The 14,038-nt window shown below is 41.5% G+C and overlaps 1 protein-coding gene across 1 annotated transcript in view; it reads left to right on the top strand.

Annotated features, from left to right (window-relative positions):
- Nucleotides 1-14,038, top strand: part of LOC309565902 (solute carrier family 22 member 6-B-like) — a 93,099-nt gene that overhangs the window by 74,556 nt on the left and 4,505 nt on the right. The window contains exons 6-9 of the mRNA XM_082270925.1: nucleotides 1,080-1,198; nucleotides 4,915-5,129; nucleotides 8,214-8,322; nucleotides 8,398-8,598. Of these exons, the coding sequence (XP_082127051.1) occupies nucleotides 1,080-1,198; nucleotides 4,915-5,129; nucleotides 8,214-8,322; nucleotides 8,398-8,598 (644 nt within the window). The remainder of the gene's footprint in view (nucleotides 1-1,079; nucleotides 1,199-4,914; nucleotides 5,130-8,213; nucleotides 8,323-8,397; nucleotides 8,599-14,038) is intronic.

The raw sequence follows: 14,038 nt of genomic DNA, 5'->3' as shown, positions 1-14,038 counted from the left end.
TTCTTGGTATTTTTGGGGTTTATGACCAATTTAACAAGAAAAGTACGGTACTAATTTCTATGCATGCCGAGTGTTATATTAGTGCTACATCTCCATGCCCTACCCCATCTGCTGGGATTTTGTAACTCTCAAAATAAACTGTAGCACCCATAGAAAGATATATTCTGGTTCTTTAATTTATACATGCATGTAAACTCCTTAGGGCTAAATGCATACACACCTTTACCTGAGAATTTGCCAGGGTGTTGTACAATAATGTATGTTCCTGATAATTTGATGGTAAAAATGTATCAGTCCTATGCTAATTTAATTTCCTGTTTAATATATACGTAATGGGCATGTTGATGAAACTTCATTTCCACGTTTGTGAATCAGACTGGGACAGATTTACCAAACCAAGTGCTTATAGCATAGTCTATAAGAGACAGAATCTTTGTCTACATTACTAACCAACCAAAAAATAATTAACAGAATTAAAATACAGTTTACAGTGGGAAAAAATATACTTTTTCTTTATCATGTTCAATAACATAACCAATGTGTATGGTAAATAATCTGTGTAAAATACCTATGTAGGGCAGATTTCAGGGTACCAAAGCTTGTTGTTCATCATAATTTCACCAGTGTCTTTTATGTATAGTTTAGTTTAGTTCAGGTATAGGGTAAAGCACATTGATCTGCCTAGCACTACTTCCAAGAATGAGGCAACACAGCCTCTAGCACTGGAGCAGAGTCTTGCCTAGGACAGGTAACAGTTGTCAAGTGGCGTTCCCTTTAAAATCTATGCTGTCGCTTTATTTGTACATAGGAAGTCATATAATAGAATTCCCAGAAGCCAGTTTGGCACTGTTTCCAGGGTTACCAGAAAATCATAAGTTAATAAAGTTCCTTTCTACACATCAAGTTCTGAAACTCCAGCTGCTTAAACAGAGGCACAGCACAAGTTTACTTTGTCCACCCATAGCACTACCAATGCTTGTGTTGGCAAGCCTTTATTCACTCTGTTGTTTATGATTTACATTAAAATATCAATTTGTATCAAGATTAGATATTAATACAATTTTAACTCTTTGTTTCAGACAGTTAAATATGACATGCAAAGAGAAATTAATGCTGCTTGTAAGGCGAATTATTCTGTGATAGACCTAATAAGGACTCCTGTGGTTCGTCGCATATCCATTTGTATATCTTTCACTTGGTAGGTACTAACCTTCTTATTGTCATTGTATCTATATGAAGATGAAGGTGTTCCTTTCACTGTTCTTTTCTTTTTGCCAGTTACAGTTTTATAAATATTATAATTGTGCTCCATCACAAGGATTATGGTTAAGCGCTGACTATAAGCAGGGCCGTCTTTAACGCTGGGTAAACGGGGCAGCTGCCCAATGATTGCTGTGGGGCCCAAAGCAGCTGCCCCATAAATCTGTACTGTCACAGATTTAAAAAAAAAAGCTGTCCCGATACAACCTTGTCCAGACCAATCACGGACAGTGCTGCAGGTGCCTGTACAAAGATCTGGCTGTGCCACATCCAGGAAGGCTTGACAGGAGCTCCCTACAAGAAATAGAAAAATTGATTGCCGGGGACAGATCCCAGCCCCTACCTCTTCCCCAGCAGCTTCTGTTCAGCCCCTCTCATTGGCGAGATTTTAGGAGGAGGTGTGGCCAGCCTTGGTGCTGCTGGTGCACATGTAAGGCTGCAGACTCTGAGAAGTTGGAAGTTACTTCCATGGCAGTTGAGCGATGAATTATTTGGTGCAGTATAGAGGTACAAGGTGCAGTAAAAAGGTACTAGGTGCAGTATGGAGGAGGTGGGTGAAGTATAGAGGTACTAGATGCAGTAGGAATGTAGGTGCAGTATAGAGGTGCTAGGTGCAGTATGGAGGAGGTTGGTGTAGTATAGAGGTACTAGGTGCAGTATGGAAGTCTTTGCAGTATAGAGGTACTAGGTGCAGTATGGAGGATGTGGGTTCAGTATGAAGGATGTGGGTGCAGTATGTGGGATGTGTGTGCAGTATAGAGGAGGTGGGTGCAGTATAGAGGCACTAGGTGCAGTATGTAGGTACTAAGTGCAGTATGGTGGTAGGTGCAGTACGGAGGAGATGGGTGCAGTACAGAGGAGGTGGGTGCAGTACAGAGGAGGTTAGTGCAGTACGGAGGAGGTGGGTGCTGTATAGAGGTATTAGGTGCAGTATGGGTTAGGTGGGTGCAATACTGAGGTACTAAGTGCAGTACAACCAATCAGTGAGTGGTAATAATGTGCAGTAACCTCTAGAAACCAATAAGTATGCAGTAATGATGTGCAGTAGCCTATAGCAACCATTCAATGAGTGGTATTGATGGGCTGTAACCTCTAGCAACCAGTGAGCAGTAATGATATGCTGTAATCTTTGGCAACTAATTGCAATCTCTGCCTGATCTTCTGCATAGATTTTGAGTCTAGTTGCAATTCATTGTATGTCTCAGAGCAGGTGGAGAACGAAATTGCATGGGGGTGGGGCCCAAGAAAATGTTTGCCCAGGGTCCAATCAATATAAAAGACGGCCCTGACTTTAGGTATCATAACTGTGTTCCACTTACCCTAGACTTACTTGTTGCTTTCACCAAAATTAGAATAGAGATCTTGGCAAGCTCTTCCATTTACACCCCTTACTTTGAATGCACTATAACCTAAACATAAGAGCAAACCAGCCATTAGATGATAGAATAGTTCAAATTTTTTGGAAGTTTGTAATGCATCACAAAATAAAATTTAATTTGATCTGGTAGATGGTTATATATAGTCACTTCTTGGATCAATATTAGATTGCATCAGGTGAGCTGGTTATTTTTTTTACACTATTGTTTTTTTACACTGCCTGGCTATATAGCACATAAAAAGATGCATAATTGTTGTGTGAAATGTGATTATTTTAGTGGTACAACCTCACAAGTGATTTATCTAATGTGATTGATCAAGTACAAACTGCAACCTGAAAGTAATAGCAACCCATCTTAGTAAAGGAAAAGGAATTGGCAGTACTCCGGGTTGAGTCAAAATCCAGATTTATTGACTGGACATCCAAATAATGACAATCGTGACAAGGTAGACTCGTTTCACACACAGGTAATGATTAAGCACACAGTCAGTGTGTGAAACGCGTCTACCTTGTCACGATTGTCATTATTTGGATGTCCAGTCAATAAATCTGGATTTTGACTCAACCCGGAGTGCTGCCAATTCCTTTTCCTTTATCAAGTTTTCACGGAGGCGAGCCGGGGCATGCACCTGTGTGAGTCATCAGGCAATTACACCACCTTGAGCAGTGAGTCCTTGTCTGTTCAACCCATCTTAGTATAAGTACAAATTCAGATGGACTTGCTGCTGATTTTTAAATATATTTCACTGGTCATTCAAGTAAAACATTTTGAAAGCCTTCATAACCAATAGAGCACAAGTAGCCATTGCCAAACCAATTTTTTTTGCCACTGTGTATGATTACATAATATTATATCAAAACAGCAAGTCCCTTCTACTCCTTGAGAAACAACACTGCATTCACACACAGAGAGCAACACAACAACTCATTACTGTTGGCTGCGGTTCCTGGGTATAATGTAGGATCCAGTGTGGGCATCCTATTTTCCTATTATTGCTTTGCAATAACTTTTTCTCATCCAGATGAAACTAGCACTATAGAAGTTGTAGGCTCTACAAAGGACACAGCAGATGTTATTGACTCTCCCAGAAGTCAAGGAAGTTTATCTAAGATAGCCTAAGATAGTTAGTGGGTCTTCCAGAAGGAGGATAGGACAGAAACAGATGAGGCTGAAGTAGAGGTGTAACTAGAACCGTCAGGGCCCCGGTGCAAGAAACCATGAAGGGCCCCCGGGACCCCTGGCCGGTGGCCCTTCCCTTGAAGCCTAGGGCTCTTCCCACTGAAACTGGGGCCCTTTACTCTCGTTGCGGGACCCTTTATTACGGTCCTGCAGCGGGACCCTTTCACAAGTTCTACAGTGGGCCCCCTCCCTGCCACGGTGGTGGAATGCCAGGGCCTGGTCGCAAGTGTGATCTTTGCGATCCTGGAAGTTCACACACTGGTTTCAGTAGCTTTTATTTTTAGGTACTTTAATTGTATTATTTTTTATCATTTTATTTATTTATTTTTACAATGTCACTGACTATGACTCTGTCCATTCAGAAAAAGAAGGAGCTGGTAAATTACATATTTACCGACCCCTTCCTGGTTCTCTATTGTGACACATCCCCTGCAGCAGCCGGCAGGGGAGGGAAGGGTGCACAGTGGGGGGGGGGGGCAGAGACAGCAGGACACAGGGGCCCAGAGACAGCAAAACACAAGTAAACTGGATAGGAGGAGTGGCGGGGGCAGTATACAGAGGAACCAATCTCCTCCATTTTCCTCCTGCAGCTACAGGAGGAAAAATGAGGAAAGTGATTTCTCTACATGCTGCCCCCGTCGCCCCTCCTATCCAGGTGTACAGGGGAGCCGCACAGGCCCCTTGGAGCATAGTCCCGGTTGTAATTGCAACCCCTGCAAACCCTGTAGTTACGCCCCTGGGCTGAAGTTTCTCTTTAACTATTTTAGGTGTTAGCTACAAATAAAATCAAGAATTTGTGACCAAGTGTTTAATTGTTTGTTGTTCTGTACTCTAGTGTGGACTTTATATGCAGTTTAATGTTTGACACAAGATGTACCCAAACCCTCCACCTCATTACACTCTCAGCAAGCAGAGCTTATAAATACCCAACTGCTTAATGGGAGCAGGTATTTCCTATTTCACAGACCTGCTCGACTATGACTTTCTGTGGAGGCCAATTATGATTCATCTATATTTATTTTTCATTGTCATAAGTAGCATCATAAGCACCTGATGACAATTTCAGATTTATAATGTCTACTTCTTTCCTTACCAGGTTCGCTACCAGTTTTGCCTACTATGGTCTTGCTATGGACCTTCAGAAATTTGGGCTCAGCATTTATATCATTCAAGTCATTTTTGGCACTGTTGACATCCCAGCCAAGTTTTTCTCCTATTTTGTGATTAATTATGTTGGGCGTCGTGTTCTGCAGGCCTCTGCATTAGTTTTGGCTGGTGCTGCAATTTTAGTGAATATCTTTCTTCCTGAAGGTAAACTGTCTTTGATGCATTTAATTGTGTTGAGGATTTCCTGTAAATTCTTGTTCAGTCTATCTGTCTTCTTATTGTGAAATATCTTAGGAGATACTATTTTTCAATATGAGAATCTAACCCATATTTCCTTTATCCTGCTCATTTTTCATAAGAAGTGTCGCTTCTTCAAGAATCTCTAGCAATCACAAAGGCAAATTGTTACTAGCACACCAGGATTATGCAAAAAAAAAGTGACACATAATGTCACAGACTCAAAATGTGACATTTCGGGATGCAATGGACCCATTCATCGAAGCAAGAACAAAACTACTGCATTGGTGAAGCAGTCCTTTGGTGGGTCACACCTGCATTAATGAAGGGATACTTTGCAGAAATAAATATTTTAAACTTTTGCATAATCCCACTGTGCTAGGGACTCTTTGCCATTTTACCTTGCATTATTTCCATGGCACCATCCTTCATCTGGTCACTGTACCACCCACTACTTGAAGGTTTTGACAACTGTAAAGAGTTTACTGCATTACATGGACTCTCTACTCTCTAGCAACCATGGGGAACCATCTATAGCAATCATTGGGCAGCAAGGAGGTTTAAAAATAAAAGAGCAACTACAATGTATATTATATAAAATCTCTATGCAAGTAGACTTCATTCCATCCCCCTTCAAAGGTGAAGAGGAAAATACAAAATTATTAAGCGTTGCATGTCAGGAATCCATTGTAAAAAAACAAAGTTTTCCATAAGCCAAAGTTTTTCATATGCAACTAAAGGGTCCTATTTTTAAGTTCTTTTGTGCACAACTAACCTTACCATTGTCTTGAGCTGTGGTGCTCAACTTTCTTAATAAAAGGGGCCTCAAGTGTGGTTACTGACATCACTAAAGAGCTGTACAGCGAATGTACTGCCCTTTCACAAGTAAATGCTTTTATATTTATGCTTCCACAAAAAATTGATTGACAGCAGTGTAGACATTAATGGCTGTGTGTTGAGATATTTTGTGGGGACAGCAAATTTACACTGTTATACAAGCTGTACACTCACTACTATACATTGTAGCAAAGTGTCATTTCTTCAGTGTTGTCACATGAAATGATATAATAGAATATTTACAAAAATGTGAGGGGTGTACTCTTACTTTTGTGAGATACTATGTGTATATATATATATATATATATATATATATATATATATATATATATTTAAGAAAGTATTAATGAATTTGGAGCTGCATTAATCTGTGCCTTTTATATCTTCCTCTAACCCTAAAGGCTCTGACTCTAACACTAAGGTAGATATACACAATATTGACAAAAATATTGAGACACCTGCCTTTACATGCACATGAACTTTAATGGCATCCCAGTCTTAGTCCGTAGGGTTCAATATTAAGTTGGCCAACACTTTGCAACTATAACACCTTTAACTCTTCTAGGAAGGCTGTCCACAAGGTTTAGGAGTGTGGCTATGGGAATGTTTGACAATTCCTCCAGAAGCGTATTTGTGAGGTCAGGCACTGATGTTGGATGAAAAGGCCTGGCTCGCAGTGTCCACACTAATTTATCACAAAGGTGTTCTCTCAGGTTGAGGTCAGGACTCTGTGCAGGCCAGTCATGTTCCTCCACCCCAAATTTGCTCATCCATGTCTTGGACCTTGCTTTGTGCACTGGTGCGCAGTCATGTTGGAACAGGGAGGGCCAACTGATGCCTTAAGGGTTCCCTTCACTGGAACTAAGGGGTCAAGCCCAAACCTTGAAAAACAACCCCACACCATAATCCCACCCGCTCCACCAAATGATTTGGACCAGTGCAAAAAGCAAGGTGCAACTTCTTGACCTCAACCTGATAGAACACCTTTGGGATGAATTAGAGCGGAGACTGCGAGCCAGGCCTTCTCATCCAACATCAGTGCCTGACCTCACAAATGTTCTTCTGGAAGAATGGTCAAACATTCCCATAGACACACTCCTAAAACTTGTTTTAAAGCTATTACGAATAAACTGTATGTTTTTATGGCTGCCTCATGACATACCTTAAAAACTCAATATTGTAGAGTAAAGCCTGGTACACACAGACCGAATATCGGACAGTTCAACAGAAGCAGATCAGCATTCGGCCAGCGGGTATGGCAGCATGTCTGACAGAAGCTGGCGGAAAGTCCAACTTCTGCCGAAGGGGCATGCCAGAAAAATCTGTCAAACCGCATCCGCTCAGGGCTCGCAGCCATTGGCTGACCAGTGTGCCCCTTTCTGAACACAAAAGCTCAGCAGGCAGATTGCTATACTAACATCGGATAGTTAGTACAGCAAGCTCCTCCCTAGCCCCTTAAATTTTTTTTATTCAGCCTGCTGGGTTCAACAAAAACAAAAAAATCATAGTGTGTACCAGGCAAAGCAGTAATGTTCCCCTTTATTTTAATGTGGCTTTGTTATGTTATCTCTTTCCTGAACTTTTGGATAGGATAAGAAAATGTCAAAAGCTGTGTCTCTGCTTGGGAGGCTTATTATTTTTATTTGTTCTGATGGTACAGAAAATGGTAAAACAAATAAAAAATGAAATAGTAATCATAGGAACAGGCGATAAGGGGAAATCTTCCAATGCAGACACCTTTTTCAGAGATAATTGTCTTAAATGGGAGTAGAGATTGTTCCTCTTATTTCCTGATGTGCCCATGGAACAGAAAGCAAAAGGAACTCTCCATGAAGGGACACAGACAGTAAAAATAAAAAAAACCTACTTTATCCAAACCTAAAAAAAAGTTTTGGCTTTACATACACTTTAAAATGTTTAAAACGACAGGCCCATCAAAGACTATCCTGCGCACAGGGCGGCCACTGATTTTCCCCAAAACTCCACATTAACATTTCAATGCAGGTAGAGCTCAGGCTCTGAAAGTTCCAACAAGCAAACGTTTCTGAACTATGCCCTATTAATGTCCGATTTGCATCTTGACATTTTGTAGGTGGGATATGATCATTTTCAGTCACCCTCCCTCCATACCCCCCAAAAATATGAGGTTTTATTAGAAGAGACACCTGTATGGAATTTCATTGTGTTAAAACTGTGTGAATTTGTGTCTTCCAGACTATCACGTTGCAAGAATTGTAATGGTTGTGTTTGGGAAAGGATGTTTGGCAGCTTCATTCAACTGCGTGTACTTATACACAGGGGAATTATACCCAACTGTCATCAGGTAAGATACTGCGTGGGAGGGTAAGACCTAGTTTAGTGATTTTGCACAACTGATGGTTTATGATTTCTGTTTCAGGCAGACTGGCATGGGGTTAGGAACCATGATGGCACGCTTGGGAGGAATCGTTGCTCCACTTGTTCAGATGACTGCAGATTATTATTACCACCTCCCCCTCATTATATTTAGCCTATGTCCTATTCTCTCTGGAGTTACAGCTGCTTTCCTTCCAGAGACACTTGGCGTGCCTCTCCCTGAGACCATACAGGAGGTGGAAAGGTTGGTATCCTAGTACTGTTATCCAGGCCTTTTTTTCAGCAGGAACGCAGGGGAACGCAGTTCCGGCACCTCCATCACTGAATGTATGTAATGGCACTGGGTGCTGGGGTGTGCTGCAGGGTCTACTGATGCTAGCTGCTGGGGAATCTATTCTAGATGGAGGGAATATATTTTTGCTAGGGAGGTCTATTGTGGCTGGTGGGGGATCTACTGTTGCTGCGGGTGGGTCTGTTATTGATGGGGGGGTCAGTTGTTGCTGGGAGAGATCTACTGAGGGGGGGGGGGGGATATTGTTGCTAGATGACGGAGAGTCTATTGATGCTGGCTGTGGGGAGACCTGTTGTTGCTGCCGGGAGTCTATTGTTGCTGGGGGGGGAGAAGATTTTTTTGCAGGTGGTCCATTGTTGCTATGGGGATCTATTATTGCTGGTGGGGGGGACTTATGTTACTGGCTGCAGGAGATCTATCTCCCTGCTTTTCTTGTTATCATTGATTGAATATGATACAGTACTTGGTTCTGTATTCTGGGATTCTGGGAGTTGGGTAGGGGGTGTAACCAAGGAATGGTGCTCGGAGGTGGGTAGGGGGTGTAACCAAGGAATGGTGCTCGGAGGTGGGTAGGGGGTGTAACCAAGGAATGGTGCTCGGAGGTGGGTAGGGGGTGTAACCAAGGAATGGTGCTCGGAGGTGGGTAGGGGGTGTAACCAAGGAATGGTGTTTGGAGGTGAGTGGGGGGACGGAGAAAAGGGCTGACTCGGAAAGGGGAAGTTCCTGCACCTATTCTCTGAGAAATAAAGCACTGCTGTTATCCTTTTAGTTTAGGCCCTTCTTGTTCTGTCCATTATAGTCTGAAGAAGTCTAAATGAAGAGTCTAAATGAAAAAGGAACGTAGAAAATACTGTAGGATGTGAGTTTATTAGAGGATCAGGAAATATAGCCCTTAAAGTTGACAACATAAACCATATCCATTGAGAGTGATTTACTAAAGAGGTATAGACAAGTATGACATCAGCCATGCTGTTTTCTCAGTCTTCAATCTTGTCATCTTTTTGTGCTAATATGAGTTCTTCCTGCTAGCTTCCTTGATAACTGTAATTGTTGTCCATCCAGTTGGAAGCTTCATATTACTCTCCTAAACGTTTTCCAGTTTTCAGTTGTAATTTCATTCATCCATTTTGCTGGAGCTTAAGTTACATGTATTAATAGCCTGGCTGAATGAAATGCAAATCCCCCAAACATATTGACTCTCCTTAAACAACCTTTAAAGTGATATTAAAGCCTTGTTTTAAAAAAGAAAAAAAATAACAAACATGTTATACTTACCTGCTCTGTGCAATTGTTTTGCACAGGGCAGCCCGGATCCTCCTTTTCTCCTGTCCCCGCTGGCGCTCCTGGCCCCACCCTACTGCCGGGTACCACCACAGCAAGTAGCTTGCTCTGAGGGCACCCAAGCAGGCGCGCTCTCAACCCGCAGCTCTGTGTGTCTATTCACACATGGAGCTCTGGCTCGGCCCCTCCCCTTCCATTTCCTGATTGGCTCTCTGACTGTGCTGCCAAAAGCCAAATTAGGAGTGCAAGTTCCTGGAGAGGCAAAGCTCTTGTGGACATCTCTGGATTGAGAGGAGGCTCAGGTAAGTATTGTTGGGCTGTTGAGGGGGGCTGCAGCATATAGAAGGTTTTTTTTACCTTCATGCATAGATTGCATCTGAGTGGAACCTGTTCTGCTAAACTGCTGTATGGTCTTGGCCAGCGTGCTGCAGCTTAGTTTCAGGGGCTTGGCAATCTTCTTATAGCCTAGGCCATCTTAATGTAGAGCAACAATTCTTTTTTTCAGATCCTCAGAGAGTTCTTTGCCATGAGGTGCCATGTTGAACTTCCAGTGGCCAGTATAAGAGAGTGAGAGCGATAACATTAAATTTAACACACCTGCTCCCCATTCACACCTGAGACCTTGTAACACTAATGAGTCATATGAGGGAAATGGCTAGTTGGGCCCAATTTGGACATGTTCACTTAAGGGTGTACTCACTTTTGTTGCCAGTAGTTTAGACATTATTGCGTTGAGTTACTTTGAGTGGACAGCAAATTTACACTGTTATACAAGCTGTACACTCACTACTTTACATTGTAGCAAGGAATCATTTCTTCAGTGTTGTCACATGAAAAGATATGATAAAATATTTACAAAAATGCGAGGGGTGTACTCACTTTTATGAGATACTGTATATCAATCATGATTTCATTGCAATGTCATGTTCCAAACTGCACTTTAAAAATAGGGCAATTCTTTTATGGTATAGAGGGGATTACATTTGTAAACTGTTTGCAGAACAGCTACTGTATCATTGGGTAAACGGTGAACTGCACTAACATCTGCGCAGCCTCTGACAGTCTTCTTTACCATGCAACAAAACACGTAACAGCCCATGACAGTCTAATGTAACATGTGGGTAGTCCCTGTCAGTCTTTTGCAGCATGTGTGGGAAGCCATAGTTTCTCCACTGTAACGGGATATACAATATTCACTTATAATGTTTGAATATCCAATCCCAATAATGTACGGAGGAATTTAACCACTTGCCGAACAGTCATGTTGACTATACTGCGGCAAAGTGGTTCGTTATCGTCCAGCGACGTAGACATACATCGCTGGACTCCTCCCCCTGTAGGCGGCGCTCGCGTGCCGCCGGAGCCACGCTCCCGCTGTTTTCAGTCACAGCGGGAGTCGGGCCAGGGGAGGAGCGACGGTGATCGCCGCTGCTCCTCCCCGATCGTCGGGGAATCGAGTTTGGAGATCCGCCCGCTTGTGTAAACAGAGCGGGCGGATCTCCTAAGTGACAAGGAGTGACAGATTGCAGTGTTCAGCATAGCTTAACATGCGATCTGTCCTGGTGTCACTCAGTCACCTCCCCCCCCCACACATTAGTAAGCACCAGGCATACATTAAGCCCTCCCTCTCCAATAAAATTAACTCCTTCCCTGCCAGTGTCATTTTTACAGTAACAGTGCATATACAGTATATAGCACTGATTACTGTAGTAATGTCACTGGTACCCCCAAAAGTGTCAAAAATGTCAGTCAAGGGTCCGATCTGTCCGCCGCAATGTTGCAGTCCCGCAAAAAAAAATCGCAGATCGCCGCCATTACGCGTTAAAAAAAAAAACACCAAAAATGACAGAAATCTTTCCCTTAGTTAGTAAACGCAATAACTTTTGCGCAAACCAATCAAAATACGCTTATTGTGATTTTTTTTACCAAACATAGGTAGCAGAAAACAAATTGGCCAAAAATTTAAAAAAAATTTGAGTTTTACATTTTTTTGGGGGGGGGGGGAATTTCATATAAAAAAATGTTAAAAATATTGTTATTTTTTTCAAAATAAACGCTCTTTTTTGTTTAGTAAAAATCGCACAGGTGATCAAATACCACCAAAAGAAAGCTCTGTTTGTGGGAAAAAAAGGACGTAAATTTCGTTTGGGTACGGCGTCGCACGACCGCGCAATTGTCAGTTAAAGTCACACAGCGCCGAATCGCAAAAAGTGGCCTGGACGTAAGACAGCAAAATCCTCTGGTGGTAAAGCGGTTAAATAAAATATATTGCAGGTGACTGGATGATTAGGGTAAACACAGCTTCCATTAGAACACATTCACTTTGTTAAATTAACCCTTAGTAAATCATCCCCACTGACTGTTAAAGCAATGTCACTATCCTACCACAGGTATGTGTTGTGTTTACTTCGACCCCATGCTGTATGGCCATCTAAATGCATTTCTTCACATTTGATCTATGCAAATAAGATTTGTCTGAATTTTGTTAGGCTATCAATAAGCCATCAGTGAATTGGCATAGACAGGTAATGGACAACACAGAGATAAGGCAGTTCTCCTTATTGCTCTTGTTTGAAAGTCTGAGCAATGGTGCACATAATTATATCTATAACTATTTACTATACAAAGTTATCTCTGGATTTATCTTCAAAGCTTCACAGATCGGAGTTTGTAATTACCAGAACCCACAGCTGAGCTCAACAAAATATTTGTGTGGCTTCTATGTTAGGCAGTTGTCATAGCAAAATAGATCCTCTCTTCAAGTAAAAGTATCAGTAACTTTACAGGTCTGAATGACTAAATTGGAGACATGTTGCACATATAGAGCAACCAGGGCAGTTTCCATGGAGTACATGGTCACCATCTCCCAAGATACTCATTAACTGCTACCTTGCCCCTGGCTAGAATAAGCACCATGTTAATCGCAGTAATTTTCAGATTAAAGTAAAGACAATAGAACCTAAAGCAGAATATAGAAACAAACATGAAAACTGCAATTAAACAAGGCTGTACAGCATTTCAATACGCAGAAAAATTGGGATATGCAACATTAGCATGCTAAGGACAGAGAGTTCTGAAAAATGAAAGTGGCTTTAAAATTACAAAGTCACCCTGCAAAAACAATAATAATGCTATCTGCCCTACCATCAAGGCTTTTCACCTTTGCTCTTTTGGAACTGAAAATTGTCATCATCTGACATTACTAGTTGTCTATGTCCCAAGCTGCAGCACTGTGGTTCCAACCCTACAGCTGCTCCCTAAATGCTGTGTCCCTGCAGAGCTGCAGTGATGTAGCGTTCAGTGGTTGGAAACCATGCTGTGAAGCAGGGGACATAATCATCTGAAACACTTAAAAGTGTTGCATGCTGAAGATCTTTTGCTCTCAAGACAGCTAAGAAAGCTAAGTTAGCCAAGCTCCTATTCTACTGATATAAGGCAGGCAGTGGGACAGGTGAGTATTATAGCTGCTTTTTTAAAAGATACCTTTTTTTTAAGAACACTGTGTTGCAAGAATTTCTAACTTTCACACTTAGGGCCAATTCACACCAGATGCAGTCCTATGCAATTTTTTCTCTTCATCAAAAACACATGGAATGTAGTTTACTGTATATGGGCCCCAATGGCCAGTGTGTTTAGCTTCAGTGTGTTCCATTGTAGAAAAAAGTAGACCATGCTGATTGTTCTCTGTACGGAACTGTACTGGAAAAGAGCATCAAAAAATGCTATGGAATGCATCTAAACACATCAAAAACGCACCACAACCTATCTAAACACATCAAAAATACATTACAGCAAAAAAAGCCCTCCCCCCCCCCCAAAAAAAAAACAGGAAACTTTGGGACAAAACAGAGCTTTCTTCTAAATAAATAATATTTACTACTGCCTAATGTAGAATACATCTGGCTGCTTGTGTTTATATATATATATATATATATATATATTATATATATATATATATATATATATATATATATATAAAATATAAAATACAGTATCTCACAAAAGTGAGTACGCCCCTCACAATTTTGGAAATATTTTATATCTTTTCATGTGACAACACTGAAGAAATTACACTTTGCTACAATGTAAAATAGTGAGTGTACAGCTTGTA

Source organism: Pelophylax lessonae (assembly GCF_965119305.1).
Source record: "Pelophylax lessonae genome assembly, chromosome: 10".
Taxonomy (NCBI): Eukaryota; Metazoa; Chordata; class Amphibia; order Anura; family Ranidae; genus Pelophylax; species Pelophylax lessonae.
Note: the sequence above shows the minus strand (reverse complement) of the source record. Positions and strands in the feature narration are given on the sequence as shown.